We start from the raw sequence: 22,850 nt of genomic DNA, 5'->3' as shown, positions 1-22,850 counted from the left end.
GTGCCTCATACCGGGACCGCACATTTCAGCTTCGCTGGTTTACGATCTGTATGCGATGCATGAGCGGTGATTTTTTTTTACATTTCTTGTAGCACCACCCAACCAATTTGGGGTCCCTCTTTTTTCTCTGTTCACGCCGATAGTTCGTTTTCTAGGCTGACAGAATGATTTTGCGCATCTACCCTTTTTATTTTTCGATTAGTAGAATGAATGGTGGACTGGCGCGTGGTTGCCTGCTCCTGTCTAAATGGCCATGGCTTCCAAAATTTTAGCTCGTCAGCTAGTCGCTGCTTTTTGTCTAAAACATTGACATCTTAAGATTGTATAGTGCACTGGCAATGGTTTTGATAAAATACAGTTTTTTTTCTGTCTCTCTTTTTTTCCCCTATATTAGGTGTCAAAACAAATATTAAACGTTCAGTAGCTAGTCCAGCGGTGTTTCGTGTGTCTTCTTCCCTGCTCCCCATGTCAGTGTTTGCTAATGGGAAAATTTTCTTTTCAATGCTAAAACGGCCATGACCTAGGTAACAGAGCCAGCGACGCGCACAACTTCAGCCGCTCGCCCAGGATGGCCGGAGCCTGGAGCGTCGTCTACGAGGCCTTCGTGTGGATCGCCTGTACGGCGGGCTTCCTCTACCAGGCGTCCGATGTGCTGCAGCTGTACACCCGGCACGCCTTCACCGTGACCGTGTACAAGGAACACGGTTCACGACACATCCGCTTCCCCGCCGCAACCATCTGCACCGAGAAATGGTGGACACGTACTTCATGTTTCTCATATGCGCGGTGGAACGGTACTGCTACTGCTACCACTGCAATTGCACTGGCTCTTCGCGTAGTCCGTAGTGATAGCGGAAGCAACGTGCAAGGCCCTTACAACGCACTTTCGGTTTCGTGTCAGCAAGCGTAGGCGTTAACATCTTGAGCAGTGCGATGACCGCTGGAGCGTTGTAATCTTCTCGACACCTTTGCTGCTGGAGCGCTGGGCAGTGCTGTAATTTGGCGCTGTAATCAGGCAGGTCTTACATTCAGGCTCCCTTAGGAATCTTATTAGCTGAACTGTGCTATATGGAGTTACTGATTAAATTATGTTACCCCGCTGTAGGCATTTTGGCTTTGAAAACAACGCCTTATGCATTAGAAAGCATACGGGTGCAATTCAGTATTCTATAGATGAGATTAACAGGAAGTGCAGTTGATAATATAATTGCGATCTATTACAGGGACGGAGTGTTCACTGTTCACTGTTCACGGAGTGTCCTCGACTGTTCAAATGCAATCGAGGACAGCAGAGATGTTGGTGATGTGATGATATTGGGAAATTTGCAGGCATCGGATAACGTTAGGCTGACTCGAGACAGGGGTACTCAGAGATCGCCGAGAGAGGCCTTGGCTCATGCAGTCAGCATCAAATAGGCTGATGATAAAATAATAATGTTGAACAGCGTAGTTCAAGGCATTAAATAGACACGCTGACATCAGGCGGTGCCCTGCATATATACGTCACACATGTGTTGTTACCGCTTAGGAAGTTTCCAAAAAACCTCGAATTGTATTCCACGCGCTTCTTGCTTTTTCTATATTGTTTACTCGCTGGCATTCAAACACGCGCTGCCGTGTACTGTTAACTGTGCCGCTGATGTTACGCCCAGTGCTCAATGTGCAGCAGTTTATTCAACTGCGTATTTCGCTGTACACAACACTATTTCGAGATAAACGCTCGCGACGAGGCTCGGGACTTGCGCACAAAAAGCATCTGCTTCGGTTCTGGAGCTACCTGTAAATAGTGCGCGGTGGTGTGAGTGCGACAGCTAGTCTAAGGCTACCTGTCACCCTATGTTATCACGCATCTTCAATTACCGAATTAACTCAATGCAGCCGTTCCCTCTAATTATTAGATTCTTCCATTACACCACACATTTTTATTTCTGCGTATTTTCCTTGGCTTCAGCGTCTGTTGTCTTTCTGTGCTAATTGTGGCAAGATAAGTGACACCTCAGCTTCTTGTGTTAGTTGCGGGGTCTTCAAAGTTGACTCAAAGCACTAAATTTTACATGTCAAAGCAAAAAAAACAAACTTCAAGGATTTACTTTCTGGATGAGTATTGTTGTTAGGGCTGCAACATTTATGGATCAAAGCGAAGCTCTCATAGTACCCACCTTCGCAACCTCTATATAGTTTTGATAAAACAAGGCAACCTTATCTAACTGCAATATTTATTTCTAATGAAAATAACACGGTTTCTTTTAGCCTTATGTTTCTCAGTGATTAGCCTGCTAATCATTGACCACGCGATTAGCAGTCGAGCTACACATAGCTACACGTGATTAGCGGCAGAGCGTAAGTTCATGCCATATAATCTGTATGAAAGCATGTGGCTCTAATGAAAGAACTTTGGCCGCAGTCATGTCGTTGTCGTTAAGCGGGACTTCCCGCTAGGTTAATTGGCGGGCTCCTTATTCTATACATTGATCGACCAAACAGCGGCTGGGTGGCCGGGAGCGCAGTACCGCTCAAGATTTATTCGTTTGTTCAATCTATCTTTCTGGCCCCGGCCTCCAAATGCAGGTCCAAGCGAGATGTTCTTTGCGGGAACAACAATTCACTCTGCCAGGTGAGCGCAGCCAAATATCGCCTCGCACTTGTGCGCCCTGCTGTTTCTAAACATTCGCGACTAATGCAGTTAACGTGAAAGTGCACGGTTTGTACTGCTGTTACGCTACGCAGAGATCGACTAACAACGAGAGTCATAGGCAGTGTCCTACGTTTCACGAATCGTGAGTCAGCCTGCATGACACAATTGAGTATCTCGACAAACCGCTGCATAGCAAACGCAGGCACTCACCCTTTAAGCGAAGTGCGTAGCACGTGGCGCGATACAAACTTCGATATTAAAGGGAAAATGTATGCGCTCCTCTTCTATTCGAAGCAGCTCTGAAAACTGTCAGTGCGAGCGACCGTTTTCTTTCAACGAGTGTGATAAATGGCGTTTTTTCTGGTTCACAAACTGCTTTGTAGCCCCCCCCCCCCCCCCCTTCTGCCCTCGACATCTTTTTCCGAAGCTTTCCATAATGTTCGGCCTGGGAGATCCGATCATCGTGCCTAGTAGGCAATATTCGCTTACTCCGCTTCCCAATGGGCGCGAACAACTCCGAACAGTATCCAAACCGAATCATGACCTACAAACGCCATCGCTGTTAACAAAAAGCTTGAAAAGTGCGTGGCGGAAAGCCGCATCTTCAGGCATGGAACAACAGAGCACACGGCGCACGCTGTAGTTTTGTGAAGCAGCGCCGACGAGGCGACGCGATCCATTCGACGTTGTCGTCCGTGCTTCTGAAGCACGTCGTTCCCCAGGACGTCGACTTTGATCAATGGGGTAGCAAGCATCACCTTTCCCTTCCCGAGTGCTTGCATGCAAAATAGAGAGCGAAACTGTGAACTTTCCTCCTTCCGGTTTTCTTTCCCTTGTCTCTCTCTCTCTCTCTGAGTGAAACAAAGCCTCAATAAGAGAGAGAGAGAGAGAGATGCACTGATGACCCTTCCTTCCCTCGCTATTCCCTTATCTTCTCTTTTATTTTGTTTCCCATACTTGTCGCTCGAAGTTTAGCCGCTGAAGCCCCACCCAAAAATAATAGGTTGGGCGAGGACTATATATGCCTGTGTGAAGGAAAAAAAATTCTCTTGCTCATATTCCACAACCAGCAAACACAGTTAGTGATCTATTGTAGAAGCTACTCTTCATCGAGCCTGAGATGTTTCACTTCATGAGCGCCCATTTATTTGCGCCAGCGAGTGGCCGTTAACTTTTAGATGCTTTACTTAACCCACTCACCTCAGAAATACCACTAAGACTACGTACTGGCGTTATTGCTAGAAAGGAATTCAAACGTGACGAAGTCAAACGTGGGGTAAAAAAAAGTACTTTTCCCGGATATAATGCCAGCGCTGCAATCTCTAGGAAACACTTTTTTATTCATTGCAAATCTGTATTTGTAAACTGGTGCTTCCGTCCTAATTGTTCTCCGTTTTCCGTTGCTTAACTTCGCAGGACTAAGAAACAAATGCAGTTCCAATCCAGATCAAATCCTGCTCAAATTGAGCGCTTAATGTAGCTCCAATTCTGCTCAAATCCTGCGCTTGTGTAGTTCAAATTCAGCGCTAATTCAGCTCCACTAACGTGAATCCTGGGCAAGTGCGAAGCAGTGATGCGCCGGTGTTGGAGTAGCGCTGGAGGGGGGAGCAATCGAGCGCTTGTGAGGTGGTGGCGCCATCTCTTGCGTTGCGCTGGTATCAGTCTGGCGTTTCGGAACCGATTTTAACGAGTTTCTGCTAATGAATGCGCTTACTGCTTAATTATTCCTGTCTTTTAAGTTATTCTGAATCATGTTAGCTTGTTTTGAACCAGTTTTGATCAATTCTGCACATGTTTTGACCCTGTATTGAGCTGGATTTGAACTAATCAAGCGCAGTATTTGAGCAGAATTGGAGCTACATTAAGCGTTGGATATGAGCAGGATTTGTGCCGGATTGGAACTCCATTTGAGCTACATTCTGCAACTGCATGGTGTTGCCACAAATCGGCCTACCGTTGCCGAAGCCAACGGTTTTTTGCTGAGTCATGCTGATTACTATGACTGCTACCACCATCCCTTAGTGTTTCCTTCACTTATTACCCACGTCAGAACTCATTTCAGTGGTTTTTGAATGTTAGTCCTTTTGCTGAGTCATTGTCATTTTTGCTGAGTTATGCTCATGACAAAAGGCTTCTACCACCATCCTTTTGGGTTTGCTTAATCATGTTAGTTCATTTTGAAGTTGTTTTGACCCTTTTTTGAGGACTTGTTTTTAAATGCGATCATGACAGATCACGCGCGACAGACGCCGACGACAGCCCGAGCTCCTAAAGTGCTTCGGACTTAAAACAAGTCGCACGTGCAATCAGGCACAGGAGTCATGAATGAGTGGAAATCATAATTCTCGTATGCCAAGTTATAAATGTGTCGTTCTGGAGAGATTGCGGCAGAAAATACCTAGAAGGCACGCTTTTTTTTTGTGCAGCAAGAAGGTAAATTAAATAGGATAAATTACAGAAAAATATGGTTTGCATACTTCATCAGCGCGAAAACGTGAATCAACTTTTTGCACCGTCCCTACGAGTGCTTAGTGCAAGTTGGCGCTTTTTATTTTCCCCATTATTTTTCCTTTAACGGACTACGCTTTCATACCATCAACCACAATGAAAATAACAGCAATCGTCATTTTATCACTTCGATGGATGATATCAGGCTTCGAGACCACGAGATACCGTCACTCACAGGAACTGACACTTGCTTCACAAAAGTCATCAGCCAAGGTATCTGGCTTCGTCATTACAAGGAGCACGGAAGGTAGACTTGCAAGGAAATGGGAAGGTAGACTGCTTGACAGTTACCTATACCTCAGGTGACGTATTCTCGGACGATCGCTGTCGGCGATATCACTTTCAATGCCTGCTTATTGGCTAATTGAGCAAAACCGAATGACTTGATTTGCTGATTGAGCACTACGTCACACGAAGGCGATAGTATCGCCGAAAGTGAGCCTCCGAGAATACGTCCCCTGAGGTGTAGTTAACTGTCAAACAGGCTACCTTCCCATTTCACCAACATAAAAATAACAACTGCGTCCTAACACTAAGCTATTACTATGTGATGCCTTCACAGGCTGTGTGACAGCGCCCACACAGGACAGTTTTATATTGTTCGTTCTTCCCTTCTTTTTCTCTCATCTCTCGCACCTCTTTCCCCCTACCCCGGTACAGGGCAGCCAACCGGAGCAATCCTCTGCTTAAGCACGCGGTCCTTATTTTGCCTTTATCTCTCTCTCTGTACAACTGAGCAGAATTTTTTTGCCGCCTTACTTACCTTTCTCTCTGTCTCTCTCTTATCGCCATCACTAACTAGTCATCTTCAGCCCTCTCCACGCTCCACTACTGCAGATGAGCAGCTAAGCTCAGGCAGTCGTTTCTGCGTTAAAAAAGCATTAGCACTAAAAAAAATGTATTTTTTCTCACAATTGCATTGCAGAGTTCATCTGAAGCCCTGGCCGAGAGGCTCCTCTTCGACCCTGAACTACGCAAGGAGGCTGCCTACACTCCGAGCGAGCTGTTCAACTGCCGCATGCGCTCGCAGGACGACAAGTGCGCCGCATTTTCCTGTATGTCCATGTATGTACATCATTACCACATCACCACATTTTTAAAGAGCTGAGTCATTACATGCGTGTATCCTTACTTCTTGCCTTAACTATGCACAGCTCTCGAATGCTAACAGTTTCATCTGTGGTGCCCTTGCGCGCACTTGAGTCGGATTTCATTTTCAATTCAGATTTGAGATGGAGTAGTCGGTTGAGCGTCTGTTTCTATACCTCTCCACCCAGTTCTCCTTTGAATTAGGTTCTACCTTTCAGCCTTCTGGTGGCAAAAACGCGCAAGAAAACACTCACACAAGAGAAAATGCATAATGCTTCACTTGCATATTACAATTATGCAAGTCAAGAACTCCGAAAATTTCTGCATGCGCTAGGGCGTGTCGTGGGGCGTTCTTGTGCTTCAAGGCCTAAGGAAGGGGTTCGGTTGAAGGTGACACCTGCTACTAATAAAACAGCGCACAATGATTCTTTACAGCGAGGCGTAAGGAATCGCCTATGAATTGCCATTGATGATGCGGCGGTCCTTGTGAAGTACATTCGCCTGAAATTTCTTTAATGTAGACTTCTGCAGGCAGCTAAATCTCGTTTCTCTTCGACTTTTGCTGCTGTGTCCAGGAATCTAAACGAATATGACAGTGTGACCAGTGATTGGAGCCATGTCTAATGGGCAAAATATGACGAATATAATAGGACGAAGCGGTCCTACCGAGTACGTGCAACCTAAACAAGGCTTGTAACCAATCACAAGTGACCCGAAACCTAGCTCTGAAAGCACAAGAACCGAAGTGACAGGGCATTAAAATGCTTCATCAGACTGAACATCCTGGAGCCATTTATATTGATTTAGTATTACCCCGCGACACGTTATACGCCCTTACAGGCTCAGTACGTGTCGCTCACCAATAAAATACCGCACTCCATTGTGTATTTATTAGCCTAACTACTTCTCAAATATATCATCAGGGTAAAATTGCAGCATCATTATAACGGCCGAATAAAACGCAGACTTCTCATTTGTGATTTGTATGTATATGTGCTTTGAGGGGTGTCGAAAAGAAAGGGCTTAAATTCAGCAACCAGAAAATATTTATTGTGCCCCAGAATCTCAGCGCAAGGTTGTTTTTTGCATTGCGACACCATCGGAATGCGGACAGCATGGCCGACAATCAAACCTACGCTTTCATGCACAGCACCAGTATGCCATAGCCATCAATGCAACTCACTGGGCTCGAAAAACATTTCACAAAAACAAACATATATGAAAGGCAACAACAGAAACACACGCCACAAGCATTTAACGTCGCTTTGTAGAGGGAATAATGCAGTGAACCACAAACACATTGCTACGCGTGCCTTCAAGCTCTCGGACAGAAAATTTCTAAACAACATCGCCGCTTTGCGCCCGGCTGCTTTAACGTCATCGTCAAACGCAGATGGTTGCAATATTTTTTTATTTATTTACCAACTCTCGGTAACATAGGAAAACGGCCGTTTCGGTGTTCCTGAATTCCAGAGAAAATTCGCTTCGCCAACTCGGGGAAACTTCAACCAAAAATGCTGAAAAAAATGAAACGGAAGCGAGGCATACGGTGCAGCCATGTGTTTGTTTTCAGGCCCTTCCTCTTTATTTGTCACCAGTCGCCCGTGTTCGTGGCATGTGAACTAGCGAGAGTTTATTCGGAAGGCAGCACTGAATTAACGTTCCTTTCGTTGCAGGCGTTTATTTCTACGAGTGTTTTTCTGGTTGTTTATTTGCAAACAAAGCCCACAGAAACACGGCGCCACTTCCCTGATTACTTTTCTTTCTGCTTGTCGTGCGCCATTTTACGATTTTTTTTTTTGTTGTTGTCGTTGTTGTACGTCTCATCCAGTGCAGTTCGTCTGGAAGAATGAAAGAACAAATGAAAATACGCTTGTGTACTTTGATGTTAGTCGTTTAGTAAAAAAACAAAAAATAAGGGAAGTTTTTAACGACTGAAAGCGAGGGAGAGCTCGCTGCTGTATCTCTTTCCTCAATCCTTGGCCGACATCGACGTCACAAAGGACATTTCATGACTTTGGTCACATGTTCAGCCTTGAAATTAGAAGTGTTCCTGAGAGCAACCAAAAAATTTGTGTTCTTTTTCTTTTCTTTTTTTTTTTCTCGCGCTTTTGCAATTGTGTATCTGTTAAATAACGCGAAAGCCAGCTCCATACGGGCGATCCTCAACGTTAACTTTTTTTTTCTGTGCTTGCGTGCTATTGTGAGAAGGTTGAATAAATTCTGCTCGAATTTAGCGAGAATAGCTTATTTTTTCATTCAGTCTAAACCTACGTCAACCGAGACTCCCAGATCATGCTTCCATACCAAGGCAGCAAAACTCAAAAGTCGGAACTGCACCACCGGCGAGAGGAACAGAGTTTGCCTGTAAAGTCATTTTACATTGGAAAGCGTTGCCACAAGAGAGAGATCGAGAGGGTAAAAGCACGGAGGTTAACCACAGGCGAGCTTTCGGTTTGCTACCCTGCACTGGGGTGGGGGATATAGGGGTGTGATGATTATGTGTGGGCGCAGGTCAGCCAGACGCAGAAGAAAGCAACCAGAGACACAAAGAGACGTATTTATGACACGAACGGCACATGGGACGAATACGGGAACATGAACTATACAGATAAGCTGGTTAAGTGTCACGCTCGAGCACTCACAGTTCTACACAGGAGTCCGGCCTCATGGCGACGGCTCGGCGGACTTGGCTCTGACGGCGGTGGGGTATACGGGCGGCGGTTGACGTTCCGGGTGGCACCAGGACGTAGCCCGGGTCCGGAGAGTTAGCTCTGGGTCGTAGCCCGAGCTCGGCACCGTAGCGGTGGGATGAGAGCCGGGGCGAAGCCCAGCACAGCAGTGGGTGAAAGCCGAGGCGGCGCCCGGTTTGCGGAACAGGACCAGGACTCCGGGACGTAGCCCGAGCCTGGAACACGGCAGCGGTCGTGCGAGCGGGAACGAGGCCCAGCTCCGAAGGACCCGCGTCGATGGTAGAAGCCGGGGCGGCGCCCGATTTGCGGAACAGGACCAGGACTTCGGGACGTAGCCCGAGCCTGGAACACGGCAGCGATCGTGCAAGCGGAAACGAGGCCCAGCTCCGCAGGACCCGCGTCGATGGTAGAAGCCGGGGCGGCGCCCGGTTCGGAACAGGACCAGGGGGCTCTGGGTCGTGGCCCGAGCCCGGCAGCACGGCAGCGGTCGTGCGAGCGGGAACGAGGCCCAGCTCCGCAGGACCCGCGTCGATGGTAGAAGCCGGGGCGGCGCCCGGTTCGGAACAGGACCAGGGGGCTCTGGGTCGTGGCCCGAGCCCGGCAGCACGGCAGCGGTCGTGCGAGCGGGAACGAGGTCCAGCTCCGCAGGACCCGCGTCGATGGTAGAAGCCGGGGTGGTGCCCAGTTCACAGTGCAGGACCGGGATGCCGGGACGTGGGCCGGCGTTCGGTCCGCTCCATCTCGCTGCACTGCCCGTTCTGTCAGCCTGGCTGCCCCGTCGTTCTAGATGGTCTCTCCCGGCACGCGCGCCGTCCACGCGCACCAGCGACGCTAAATCCCGCGCTTTTCGGCCCCGCACGCCGAACACAAGAACGGAAAAGCCCGCGCATTTCATCTCTCGGCCCCGCACACCGAGCGCAAACCTTAAATTGTCGTCCTCCTACCACACTTCCCCCCTGTTCAAGAACGACGCGGAGGTGAGATAAGACGCATCGAATAACCACACGTAACACCAAAACACTGAGTGCGGAGTTCGCCCAATCGTCAGAGAGAGATAGGATACAAATCAGTGAGTCAGTTTTGTGGTCAGGTCACGTCGCTGGCATTTCGTCCGACGATGCCGACGGCGCCGACGATGTCGATTTACGACGGTGTTGATGTCACTGTCCACGCAAGAAAAAGTGCTTTCGATGACTGGCATCGTGCCACGTGGGGCACGGCCGACTACATGTCGAGGTACAGTCCGCTGGCAAACATCGCAGGACTTCACGTACCGCTTGGTTTCAGACTGTACTCCCGGCCAGTAAAATTCAGCGAGGATGCGGTCTGTTGTTCGAGATATCCCCTGGTGCCCCGCGAGGATTCCCTTGTGTGCGAGCTTGAGCACAGTCGGTCTAAGCGGTCTGGGAACGATCAGCTGTTCTAATTCCTTCTCAGATAGTAGTTTGTGTCGCCGATATAAAATACCATCAGATAGGAAGTAGCATGTTTCACGGTTATTTACAACCATAGTGTTACCCACACTTTCGTAGAAACGCCGTAGAGACGCGTCACTCCTTTGTAATTTCTCGAGAGCCGCCTTGTCCACAGACATGGCGGTGGCTTTTAGCACAGGGAGGCTGGAGGGGGAGCGTATTCCCTCCGCCATTGCAGCACCTTCCTTCGAGAATTCCTCTCGGTCGTCTTCGGACACTCGCGGATACTCATTATCTCGCGAGTAACGATGTGTGTCCTTAGTCATGGGGTGTTTCGGCAGACTTCCCACAGCGCTTTCTAAGTGCCTGGTTTCCAGTTGTGGTTGCGACTCCAGGGAAACCCCCTGCTCCGCAGGTCGGGCACCTTTAACATTCCCGAGCACCACATCATACAGGGGATTTTGCATGCACTTAGCTCGCACTGTGCCCGTGAAGAATGGCGTGTCTATGAACACGATTGCCTCCGGCAAGCAAAGGACTGTCCGGTCCAACAAGACAACTGGGCTTGTGGTACCCGTAAACTTCTCTTTCGGGACAAGCCTTTCCCGTACAACTACCGTGTTGCAGCCGGTATCTCGCAGTACTATTACAGCCTTGCCTTCAAGAAAACCTTTCGCAACTGGCAGAGTTCCGACGTCCGCCACGGCCGCAGTACTTGTCGACATCGTATTCACGACGGGGATGGATTCCCCGCTTTGGGAAATGACGTATCCTTGTTCTGGTACCCCGGTCCCCCTGGTTTCTTCGGTAGACAACATGCATGACGCTTGCCTCCGTTCTTGCGTCTTTCCTGTTTCGCCTGGAGGACCGGTGTTGCCACTCGACCAGCCAGTTGCTGACGGGCTGTTTCTTGTCCGAGACCAACACTCAGATGCCCGATGTCCTGTTTTGTTGCACAAGAAGCATTGAGTGTGGCCTCTTGGTGGTCTCTTAGCGGACTCTGTCTGGCGACTTATCTCTCCATTGTTCTTGCTCAGATTGGAAATATCCTGGGCCTCTAAGAAACAATCGGCATGCTGTGCGAGCGTGCTAAGTTTCTTGCAGCTTCTTTCTTTGAGAAATACTCGCAACGCAGGGGAGCATCCTTTCATAAATTGTTCTGAAATTATTAGGTCACGAAGGGCGTCGTAAGTTTTTTCGATCTTCGCCATTTCCATCCAGTGGTCGAAATGACCCGCTAGACGAGAAGCATACTGGAGACCCGTCTCCTTCTCTTCTGGTTTCGCTTGGCGAAATTTCTCACGATAACCTTCGGCGGTATATCGGAATCGTAGCAACAGCGTAGCCTTAAGCTGGTCATAGTCTGAGGCGGACGCGGAATCAAGCCGACTAATCAAAGCCAAAGCTTCCCCTGTCAGGCACAAACTGAGCGATAGGGCCCATTTACTTCGAGGCCACTCTTGAGAGGCTGCGACGCGCTCAAAACGTTGCAGATAGGCGTCAAGATCATCTCGCGCTTCATTAAATGGTGGCAGTAACTTATGTGGACTACAGCCATCCATCATAGCTGGTACAGCCGCGTCGCCGCTCACCGGTAGCGCGTTAGAACTGGCTGCCTGTTCTTGAAGCTTGAGCTTCAGCTGCAACACGCGTTCCTCGGCTTGTAGCCGTTTTTCTTCTAGCTCGATGTTCGCGCGCTGATCGTCACGAGCTTGGGCGCGAAGGTCCCTCTCTGTCGCACGTTCCGCGTCAACCCATTCGCGAAGAGCGGCGCCAGCTAAGCCCATGTCCTTGCCGATCGCGTACAGTCTCTCAATATCCATGGTCTCCCCTCGTGCGTCTAGCTGTCGGCAAGATGTTAAAGCCGATCCTGGCAGGCTCGCCAAAATTGTGATGATTATGTGTGGGCGCAGGTCAGCCAGACGCACAAGAAAGCAACCAGAGACACAAAGAGACGTATTTATGACACGAACGGCACGTGGGACGAATACGGGAACATGAACTATACAGATAAGCTGGTTAAGTGTCACGCTCGAGCACTCACAGTTCTACACAGGAGTCCGGCCTCATGGCGACGGCTCGGCGGACTTGGCTCTGACGGTGGTGGGGTATACGGGCGGCGGTTGACGTTCCGGGTGGCACCAGGACGTAGCCCGGGTCCGGAGAGTTAGCTCTGGGTCGTAGCCCGAGCTCGGCATCGTAGCGGTGGGATGAGAGCCGGGCGAAGCCCAGCACAGCAGTGGGTGAAAGCCGGGGCGGCGCCCGGTTTGCGGAACAGGACCAGGACTCCGGGACGTAGCCCGAGCCTGGAACACGGCAGCGGTCGTGCGAGCGGGAACGAGGCCCAGCTCCGCAGGACCCGTGTCGATGGTAGAAGCCGGGGCGGCGCCCGGTTTGCGGAACAGGACCAGGACTCCGGGACGTAGCCCGAGCCTGGAACACGGCAGCGATCGTGCAAGCGGAAACGAGGCCCAGCTCCGCAGGACCCGCGTCGATGGTAGAAGCCGGGGCGGCGCCCGGTTCGGAACAGGACCAGGGGGCTCTGGGTCGTGGCCCGAGCCCGGCAGCACGGCAGCGGTCGTGCGAGCGGGAACGAGGCCCAGCTCCGCAGGACCCGCGTCGATGGTAGAAGCCGGGGCGGTGCCCAGTTCACAGTGCAGGACCGGGATGCCGGGACGTGGGCCGGCGTTCGGTCCGCTCCATCTCGCTGCACTGCCCGTTCTGTCAGCCTGGCTGCCCCGTCGTTCTAGATGGTCTCTCCCGGCACGCGCGCCGTCCACGCGCACCAGCGACGCTAAATCCCGCGCTTTTCGGCCCCGCACGCCGAACACAAGAACGGAAAAGCCCGCGCATTTCATCTCTCGGCCCCGCACACCGAGCGCAAACCTTAAATTGTCGTCCTCCTACCACACTTCCCTCCTGTTCAAGAACGACGCGGAGGTGAGATAAGACGCGTCGAATAACCACACGTAACACCAAAACACTGAGTGCGGAGTTCGCCCAATCGTCAGAGAGAGATAGGATACAAATCAGTGAGTCAGTTTTGTGGTCAGGTCACGTCGCTGGCATTTCGTCCGACGATGCCGACGGCGCCGACGATGTCGATTTACGACGGTGTTGATGTCACTGTCCACGCAAGAAAAAGTGCTTTCGATGACTGGCATCGTGCCACGTGGGGCACGGCCGACTACATGTCGAGGTACAGTCCGCTGGCAAACATCGCAGGACTTCACGTACCGCTTGGTTTCAGACTGTACTCCCGGCCAGTAAAATTCAGCGAGGATGCGGTCTGTTGTTCGAGATATCCCCTGGTGCCCCGCGAGGATTCCCTCGTGTGCGAGCTTGAGCACAGTCGGTCTAAGCGGTCTGGGAACGATCAGCTGTTCTAATTCCTTCTCAGATAGTAGTTTGTGTCGCCGATATAAAATACCATCAGATAGGAAGTAGCATGTTTCACGGTTATTTACAACCATAGTGTTACCCACACTTTCGTAGAAACGCCGTAGAGACGCGTCACTCCTTTGTAATTTCTCGAGAGCCGCCTTGTCCACAGACATGGCGGTGGCTTTTAGCACAGGGAGGCTGGAGGGGGAGCGTATTCCCTCCGCCATTGCAGCACCTTCCTTCGAGAATTCCTCTCGGTCGTCTTCGGACACTCGCGGATACTCATTATCTCGCGAGTAACGATGTGTGTCCTTAGTCATGGGGTGTTTCGGCAGACTTCCCACAGCGCTTTCTAAGTGCCTGGTTTCCAGTTGTGGTTGCGACTCCAGGGAAACCCCCTGCTCCGCAGGTCGGGCACCTTTAACATTCCCGAGCACCACATCATACAGGGGATTTTGCATGCACTTAGCTCGCACTGTGCCCGTGAAGAATGGCGTGTCTATGAACACGATTGCCTCCGGCAAGCAAAGGACTGTCCGGTCCAACAAGACAACTGGGCTTGTGGTACCCGTAAACTTCTCTTTCGGGACAAGCCTTTCCCGTACAACTACCGTGTTGCAGCCGGTATCTCGCAGTACTATTACAGCCTTGCCTTCAAGAAAACCTTTCGCAACTGGCAGAGTTCCGACGTCCGCCACGGCCGCAGTACTTGTCGACATCGTATTCACGACGGGGATGGATTCCCCGCTTTGGGAAATGACGTATCCTTGTTCTGGTACCCCGGTCCCCCTGGTTTCTTCGGTAGACAACATGCATGACGCTTGCCTCCGTTCTTGCGTCTTTCCTGTTTCGCCTGGAGGACCGGTGTTGCCACTCGACCAGCCAGTTGCTGACGGGCTGTTTCTTGTCCGAGACCAACACTCAGATGCCCGATGTCCTGTTTTGTTGCACAAGAAGCATTGAGTGTGGCCTCTTGGTGGTCTCTTAGCGGACTCTGTCTGGCGACTTATCTCTCCATTGTTCTTGCTCAGATTGGAAATATCCTGGGCCTCTAAGAAACAATCGGCATGCTGTGCGAGCGTGCTAAGTTTCTTGCAGCTTCTTTCTTTGAGAAATACTCGCAACGCAGGGGAGCATCCTTTCATAAATTGTTCTGAAATTATTAGGTCACGAAGGGCGTCGTAAGTTTTTTCGATCTTCGCCATTTCCATCCAGTGGTCGAAATGACCCGCTAGACGAGAAGCATACTGGAGACCCGTCTCCTTCTCTTCTGGTTTCGCTTGGCGAAATTTCTCACGATAACCTTCGGCGGTATATCGGAATCGTAGCAACAGCGTAGCCTTAAGCTGGTCATAGTCTGAGGCGGACGCGGAATCAAGCCGACTAATCAAAGCCAAAGCTTCCCCTGTCAGGCACAAACTGAGCGATAGGGCCCATTTACTTCGAGGCCACTCTTGAGAGGCTGCGACGCGCTCAAAACGTTGCAGATAGGCGTCAAGATCATCTCGCGCTTCATTAAATGGTGGCAGTAACTTATGTGGACTACAGCCATCCATCATAGCTGGTACAGCCGCGTCGCCGCTCACCGGTAGCGCGTTAGAACTGGCTGCCTGTTCTTGAAGCTTGAGCTTCAGCTGCAACACGCGTTCCTCGGCTTGTAGCCGTTTTTCTTCTAGCTCGATGTTCGCGCGCTGATCGTCACGAGCTTGGGCGCGAAGGTCCCTCTCTGTCGCACGTTCCGCGTCAACCCATTCGCGAAGAGCGGCGCCAGCTAAGCCCATGTCCTTGCCGATTGCGTACAGTCTCTCAATATCCATGGTCTCCCCTCGTGCGTCTAGCTGTCGGCAAGATGTTAAAGCCGATCCTGGCAGGCTCGCCAAAATTGTGATGATTATGTGTGGGCGCAGGTCAGCCAGACGCACAAGAAAGCAACCAGAGACACAAAGAGACGTATTTATGACACGAACGGCACGTGGGACGAATACGGGAACATGAACTATACAGATAAGCTGGTTAAGTGTCACGCTCGAGCACTCACAGTTCTACACAGGAGTCCGGCCTCATGGCGACGGCTCGGCGGACTTGGCTCTGACGGCGGTGGGGTATACGGGCGGCGGTTGACGTTCCGGGTGGCACCAGGACGTAGCCCGGGTCTGGAGAGTTAGCTCTGGGTCGTAGCCCGAGCTCGGCATCGTAGCGGTGGGATGAGAGCCGGGCGAAGCCCAGCACAGCAGTGGGTGAAAGCCGGGGCGGCGCCCGGTTTGCGGAACAGGACCAGGACTCCGGGACGTAGCCCGAGCCTGGAACACGGCAGCGGTCGTGCGAGCGGGAACGAGGCCCAGCTCCGCAGGACCCGTGTCGAGGGTAGAAGCCGGGGCGGCGCCCGGTTTGCGGAACAGGACCAGGACTCCGGGACGTAGCCCGAGCCTGGAACACGGCAGCGATCGTGCAAGCGGAAACGAGGCCCAGCTCCGCAGGACCCGCGTCGATGGTAGAAGCCGGGGCGGCGCCCGGTTCGGAACAGGACCAGGGGGCTCTGGGTCGTGGCCCGAGCCCGGCAGCACGGCAGCGGTCGTGCGAGCGGGAACGAGGCCCAGCTCCGCAGGACCCGCGTCGATGGTAGAAGCCGGGGCGGCGCCCGGTTCGGAACAGGACCAGGGGGCTCTGGGTCGTGGCCCGAGCCCGGCAGCACGGCAGCGGTCGTGCGAGCGGGAACGAGGCCCAGCTCCGCAGGACCCGCGTCGATGGTAGAAGCCGGGGCGGTGCCCAGTTCACAGTGCAGGACCGGGATGCCGGGACGTGGGCCGGCGTTTGGTCCGTTCCATCTCGCTGCACTGCCCGTTCTGTCAGCCTGGCTGCCCCGTCGTTCTAGATGGTCTCTCCCCTCACGCGCGCCGTCCACGCGCACCAGCGACGCTAAATCCCGCGCTTTTCGGCCCCGCACGCCGAACACAAGAACGGAAAAGCCCGCGCATTTCATCTCTCGGCCCCGCACACCGAGCGCAAACCTTAAATTGTCGTCCTCCTACCACAAGGGGTTACAAAGAGGGCAATGAGACAGAGAGAAAAAAAAGGAAAAAATCGCAAGTAGTGCAAGGGCATCTTCTTTCTAGGAGCATAAAATTATTCATGGTGGTGCGAACTATTATACCTCAAAACCGAGCTCTCGCCGAGAGATAGAGAAGCAAGGAAATGCGAAAGATTAACCAGACAAACGTCCGTTTGGTTATCCTGCAGCTGGGGAAAAAGGATAAAGGCACGAAACCAGAGAAAAAAGGAGACAGAAAAAGTATCATGCGCTCTTTAAAAGAGGTTGTTATAGCTACTAACTAGTTCTCAGTTCAATCACTGCCAAGGTGTAACTGCAGTTAGTACGGTATATAGTTAGCAACATTACTGACTAGACGAGGTATATTCACCGCCATTAATGTGCCTCTCATTTATCGGCTCCAGTCTGGAAAATTCTAGAGAGCGTGCAATAAATGCGAGAAACCTTGTATCCGGTGCGGCAAACTGCATTTAGAGTTGATAGTTGAACCCCACTAGTAACAGTGACTACCTTGTTTAGTCAGTGATGTTGCTAATTATACCGTTACCAACTGTAGTTATACCCCCCACGGTAGTGAATACTCTGACAATTATTATTATCTACATTTACCTTTTCTTTTTAAGGGTGTGTTATTTCTCGCAAAGACAACGAAACACAGAGACGCGTGAATAACACGACCACACATGTTGATGCGCTCTTAAATGGTTGCAGAAACCTGTCGGGTTGAGTTACTGTAGCAACGTCCTGGTTGCTTCCTGCGCCAGAGACACGCACGGCCGTGGTCCAAGGCACTTCGCTTCTGAAAACGGTCTCCATTTCAGTTGGTTTAGTGTTGCCAGTAGCTCTAATCTAGGTTCGCAGTTTGAGAAGGGCCTGGTAGATATTGTCGCTGTCCCAAACGTTCGTTGACGTCGCCAACTACGACTTCTAGCAGGCTATCACTTGATAATGTGTCTAAAACTCCGCACATACTGATCACACCATCAAATGCATCTTGAATCAACCACCTGTTCTCGAAGGCTGCAGGATATGGGAGTCGAACAAGAGAGGTATCTTCAGAGTTTTAACCCCACTGGTTTATTGGGGACAGCACTGCGCTCACAATTGTTCTTGCTGCAGCTTTAAAAGCGCGTGGTGCATTTTACAAGTCGAATGAAGTTGGGAATCTATTACGACTAACACTTAGTGTATGTAAACGAAGTAGTTGTGATGAAGTTTATAGTTCTTCATAGTAATGTAATAATATTATTCATAGAAGTGATAAAATGAGGAGGGAAGTGCAGACCCTAGATGTCTGAAGTCTATGATGGCCGTTCAGCAAAGTTGTTTACTACGTAGAATAGTCCTTTTATGCTTGTCCCTTGTTTACTGTGCACATTCATTCCCGTCTTTTGGCACTTGTCCCATGCAGGATCCGAAGGACCTTCTACCGAACTCCCTTCTTGATGTGCTACACCTTTGACCTGTACCAGTATTCGGAGACCAGTCACCAATTTCGTTCATGCGAGGTACCATGGTTGTACGGTAAGGCTACAGTTGGGCAAATTCCGCCGGTGGTTTATCTGTAGCTGCGAAATCAGCAGTCGAGTAGCTTAAGTCATATTACAACGTAATAAAAACTAAGTTCCCCAGCAGTTGTGAGGAAACTGCACATCTCGAACAGATGTGCAGCGCCGTTATTACCGCTCGGTAGTCTCCCGTGTAGCAACGCTGTACCAACGTGTCCTGCTTTATGTGGGCTGGCTTCCATGTTGGCCAGTGTTTGCTTTACTTATAAGTATACAGTAACAATATATACGACCGCGTGGCAACACATACCCAAATATACTCAGGACTCCGATATATCTGTTCTCAATCAAACAAGCAGGTTATGAGCACCACACCACGCGCTGCATCGAAAATATCGCAGCAATATATTCGCTAAATTGTTCACTGTTTTGTGAGCTGCAGCACTCTCTTCACTTAGTTAGATGGTTCGGAGTCCCCCAGAGAACTTTAAAGAAAGACTTTGACCTTATTTCTGATACCATACTGTGTCTCACGGCAACTAACAACGATGATGTGACCTTTGCCATGTTTCTACTTATGCGCATAGGCTTGTACACCTAATCGAAGATGTTCATGTTATGCCAGAACGCCTAAACGTGTGTTTCTTTAAACCGCGTTCTAGTCCGATGATTCGGCACCTGAACATTCTTAGTAATTAAAAGGTTCCAGACAAGACTGGTATCGTCTGTTTATGGTGTTTTTATCCTCCACTTCCTTTTAGTTTCCACATTTGAATGTCATTGCCTCATGAGCCAAGGTTTGTATCCTTAACTTTTCCGTGAATTGTCTGTGTTGTGTTTGTAAACGCAAACTACGGATGGTCTGTCCGCTATGTATACATTGGATACACGTATTAGATTCTATTTCTGCATTAACTATCACGAAACAAAAATTAATTAGCTTCACGATACAGAGTCCCTCTTCCACGCGCAACTCCAAGTAATATCTCCGGTCACGGCAAATTTCTGTTTTTTGTTTCTTTTTTTAATGCGAAAGCGTCAAATGGCACATTGAGCGAAAAAGCCGGCGTCTGTCGTCTGCAGCACCAAAACGGCACCTAAATTCCCATCGGCTGCGACATCACGTCACGAGCGCGCCTCGACGGAGCAGAGTGGGCGAAAAGGAACACCTGCTGCAACACTAGCGCGCCAAGTGTTGAGTGAGGGGAGAGGACACCGCTACGACCCCACGTAACCCTCGCTCTCGCCTGTGCTATCCGCGTGTTCGTTGTCCGCGCAACCTCTCGCCTGCGTTCTAACTGCGCCTCGGTAAAACCAAATCGAAACGCGCCAATCGTCACAACGCGTCACAGCCCGCGAGTAGTTCATAACTCGAATGGCCGATCAGCGGCGTTCAATTGGACATGAAGGTTCTCACATTCAAAACTCATAAGAAATGCTTAGGTGTCCTCGGATTTTTTTTTCTTTTTAGGTGTATTATTCATATTGTGCACTGTGTTACTCCGTTTAAAAAAATCCTTTTTTCATCGCATTTCTTTCTTAGCTCCAGCTAGGACAAGTAAACTACAACCTGATACTCCCAAAAGTATAGTAGGTTGATTTAAGAAGTCTGCTTTGCATGTTGAGGCCCAGATAGTCCTACTATACCTACTAGTATGCCCTTGATCACACGAAAATATATGGAAATGATCAGGATCCTGAATAGTGAGAACTGAAGTGCGGACTGAAAGACTGTTTTTGTTGAAGGAGAAAATGAATGTTTACGAGGCTGTCGAGCGACATGTGCGCTAGACTGCTAAACAATTCACAGTGCGCTGACAGGCAGTTCTCAACGCATTCATTGATCTGTTTGCGGAGATGGGCCCGCAAAAACGAAAGAAAATACGTATGTTCAGAGATTTGAATACCCAATGCAGCAAAGGAAACACGTATCATACACAGCATTCGCTGAATGCTGTGTATTCACTGAAGTACTTTCGGATATGTGCAGACAAAAGTAAGAAAGCGCGTGTTTAGATATTGAAATTCAAAGTACAGTACAAGAAATGCATGGTATCACACGCAGTACAATGTTCGAGAAGCAGGTGAGAATGACAGGCTTCGTGGCTGTTGATGCCAAAAAAGTAAGCAGAAAGGTCGTGGCGGTGCGAAATGGTTTCCGGCCTAACGTTTTTCTGGAGCACACCGCCCAAAATCAATAACGCGCGCGCTACCTTTGTAAGCATCCAGAATTGGAAGCGAAGCGGTGAACTTTAAGGACGTGGAAAGAACTTCGTCGTGCAAATCTGTGCCACTGCAGGTTGAATGGCGGGATATGAATGCTTTTTCACAAGAGTCGGTAGGCCCGGTAGCGACGTCGTCGTAGATTAAAGGTTGTTGCGGTTGGTTTTTATCCTTGTTTAGCTGCTACTTCCCTATAGTCGTATTTCTATCTGTCTCACTGTCCCAAGCCTTCACCCAATCTCTTTGTGTCGCATTTCACTCCTGATCTATATTCTTTCTTGCCATCTGTGCGCTGCATGCCCAACACTTGCAAGACCTGACAATATATCTCAGAGACGCTTCGTATATCATGTTCACCAATCACTCGCGTGATTGTCCAATGAAGCACGTAGATCGATGCAATAAGTCAAAAAACAATAATTAATGCCGAGTTATGGAGACTGCTTCCCAACTATAATTACGCTTTCTGCGTGCTTAAGCACACTAGGAACCACCGTGAATTGGCTTAAACGGGAGTTTAATTAATTTATGAAAGATAATTACAACTAAATCAACACTTTGCTCCAGTATTTAGCAGAACAAACGTTAGTGACATAGAAACATTTTTCTAATAACAATTTTCAACTTTTTACAGCTGTTGTTAAGTACATCCGAAAACATACTTTTAACGCACTTAATTCAACAGCCGGAGACTCTCAGTCACCGTCTTTTTTTTTTTAGCTTTTTTTTTCAAGCTCCATCGCTGCCAAGGGCACAAAGCCAAACTAACGAAATTCGTTCTGTTTGCATAACCATGTGAAATTCACCTCAAATAAAAACAGAATGAAAACAAACGACCCGGCAGTACACGTGTCTCTTCGGGCATCGGTAGGCGTTAGCAAATTGCGAATCGCGCTCTGCTTAAAACTTCACATCGTCGGCGAATCTGTGGTCGCGTGTTCCGACTAGTTTGTTTAAGCCGCGTTTACCTGAAAGAGTAGGAGGGCAACGGAATCGGGCATAAGTGAAGATTAAGTATTATTAACTGGTTAGCCGAATGGACACCATCTTCTGTGATATTGTTTTTTTATATAAATATATCCAAGTGCAGGGCCGGTATTTTGTAGCGATGCCTTTCATGTAATAATGCCTTTTCGCGCTTATCGCGCTTTGTCAGTGGTCGGAGCTGACGGTCCGCTCGCGTTATCAACGGTATCAGCCGGCCGTGAGCGGTGGATGATAAGACTAGAGTACAATAAGTCATAATGCCTCGCTACAAAATCGCGGCCCAGGAGGTATGCCATGCCAGAATTTAAGAGGAAGCATTTGTTCCAGGCCAACTACGATGTGTGTATGGAACTACATGTAAAACGCGGAAATGCGTTTCTGAGACAACTGGCAGACCAATTTGAATAATACGAGTACTTGTTGCATTTGAGAGAGAAACTTAAATTCTAGTGAATCTTGGAATTAGCAACCTTTATTTAGGGCGGGAAATTAAAATTGCCGAAAATTGGTAACAATAAAATAAATAGAAGCACGACGTTTACCAATTCATTACTCTGCGCCAAAAACATATATCGCAGTTCTGTAAGCTGAATCTGTTTGATCGCCTCAGGCGCACAATTTTTGTATACAATTTTACAGCTTACGTAAATTTCTTGCAGCAATGCTTCAAGGGTTTTAAAAGCAAGTGTCCTTACAAATTAGTGATATATTTGATAGTGATCAATTTTATCTACTTCGGGTGTATTATTAGGTGCAGCTGAGAAAATTTGGATATCGGAATTTATTGCTTAGTTATAGAGTTGCAAAGTTGATAGCTGAATTTTTTGAAATTCTAAAATTTTCGAAATATTTTAGAAATTTGTTTTCACATAAATTGAAAATCTACTTCCTATGGTTAGTAGATTTTAACTTTCCCTTTTAAGCGCCACAAGCTTCATCCAAATTGATGCACTGGTAGCCGAGAAAAACGATTTCTCCTTTCCAATGTATTTAGATAGGAGATGCATGTGGAGCGAAGCATACGGAGCATATCGGGCCGAACGAAAGAGATCGTTGATATAAGAGATAAGGCGCATAACAGCGATCTGCATAGAAGCCTCGTTTCCCGCTAATGCATGAACAAAGCCAGGCTCACGGCTTGGTTTTACTGCACTTTAAAATTTTACTTCACTTTCACTCGTTACTCATATGTAGGGTCAGACACGAAGCCGAACTACTCATTTCGTAGATAGTAGTTGCACATTTTTTTTTTTTTTTTTACATTTTGCGCTCTCCGGCAATGACGGTGCCACCAAAAGCACGCTTATCTACACTGGACGTATATACTACAGTTTTTGCAGAGAAATCCGCGCAAGCTGC

General features: G+C 49.2%; 1 protein-coding gene across 1 annotated transcript in view; it reads left to right on the top strand.

The window, feature by feature from the left end:
- The first annotated feature begins 568 nt into the window (after positions 1-568).
- The window catches only part of LOC119456926 (uncharacterized), a 39,064-nt gene continuing 16,782 nt past the window's right edge, over positions 569-22,850 (top strand). The window contains exons 1-4 of the mRNA XM_049669143.1: positions 569-753; positions 2,569-2,614; positions 6,069-6,181; positions 18,185-18,297. Coding sequence (XP_049525100.1) covers positions 569-753; positions 2,569-2,614; positions 6,069-6,181; positions 18,185-18,297 — 457 coding nt within the window. The remainder of the gene's footprint in view (positions 754-2,568; positions 2,615-6,068; positions 6,182-18,184; positions 18,298-22,850) is intronic.

The sequence above is a fragment of the Dermacentor silvarum genome, chromosome 6 (assembly GCF_013339745.2).
Source record: "Dermacentor silvarum isolate Dsil-2018 chromosome 6, BIME_Dsil_1.4, whole genome shotgun sequence".
NCBI classification, from domain to species: Eukaryota; Metazoa; Arthropoda; class Arachnida; order Ixodida; family Ixodidae; genus Dermacentor; species Dermacentor silvarum.
The sequence above is the reverse complement of the archived record's forward strand: the minus strand, read 5'-3'. Positions and strand labels throughout refer to the sequence as shown.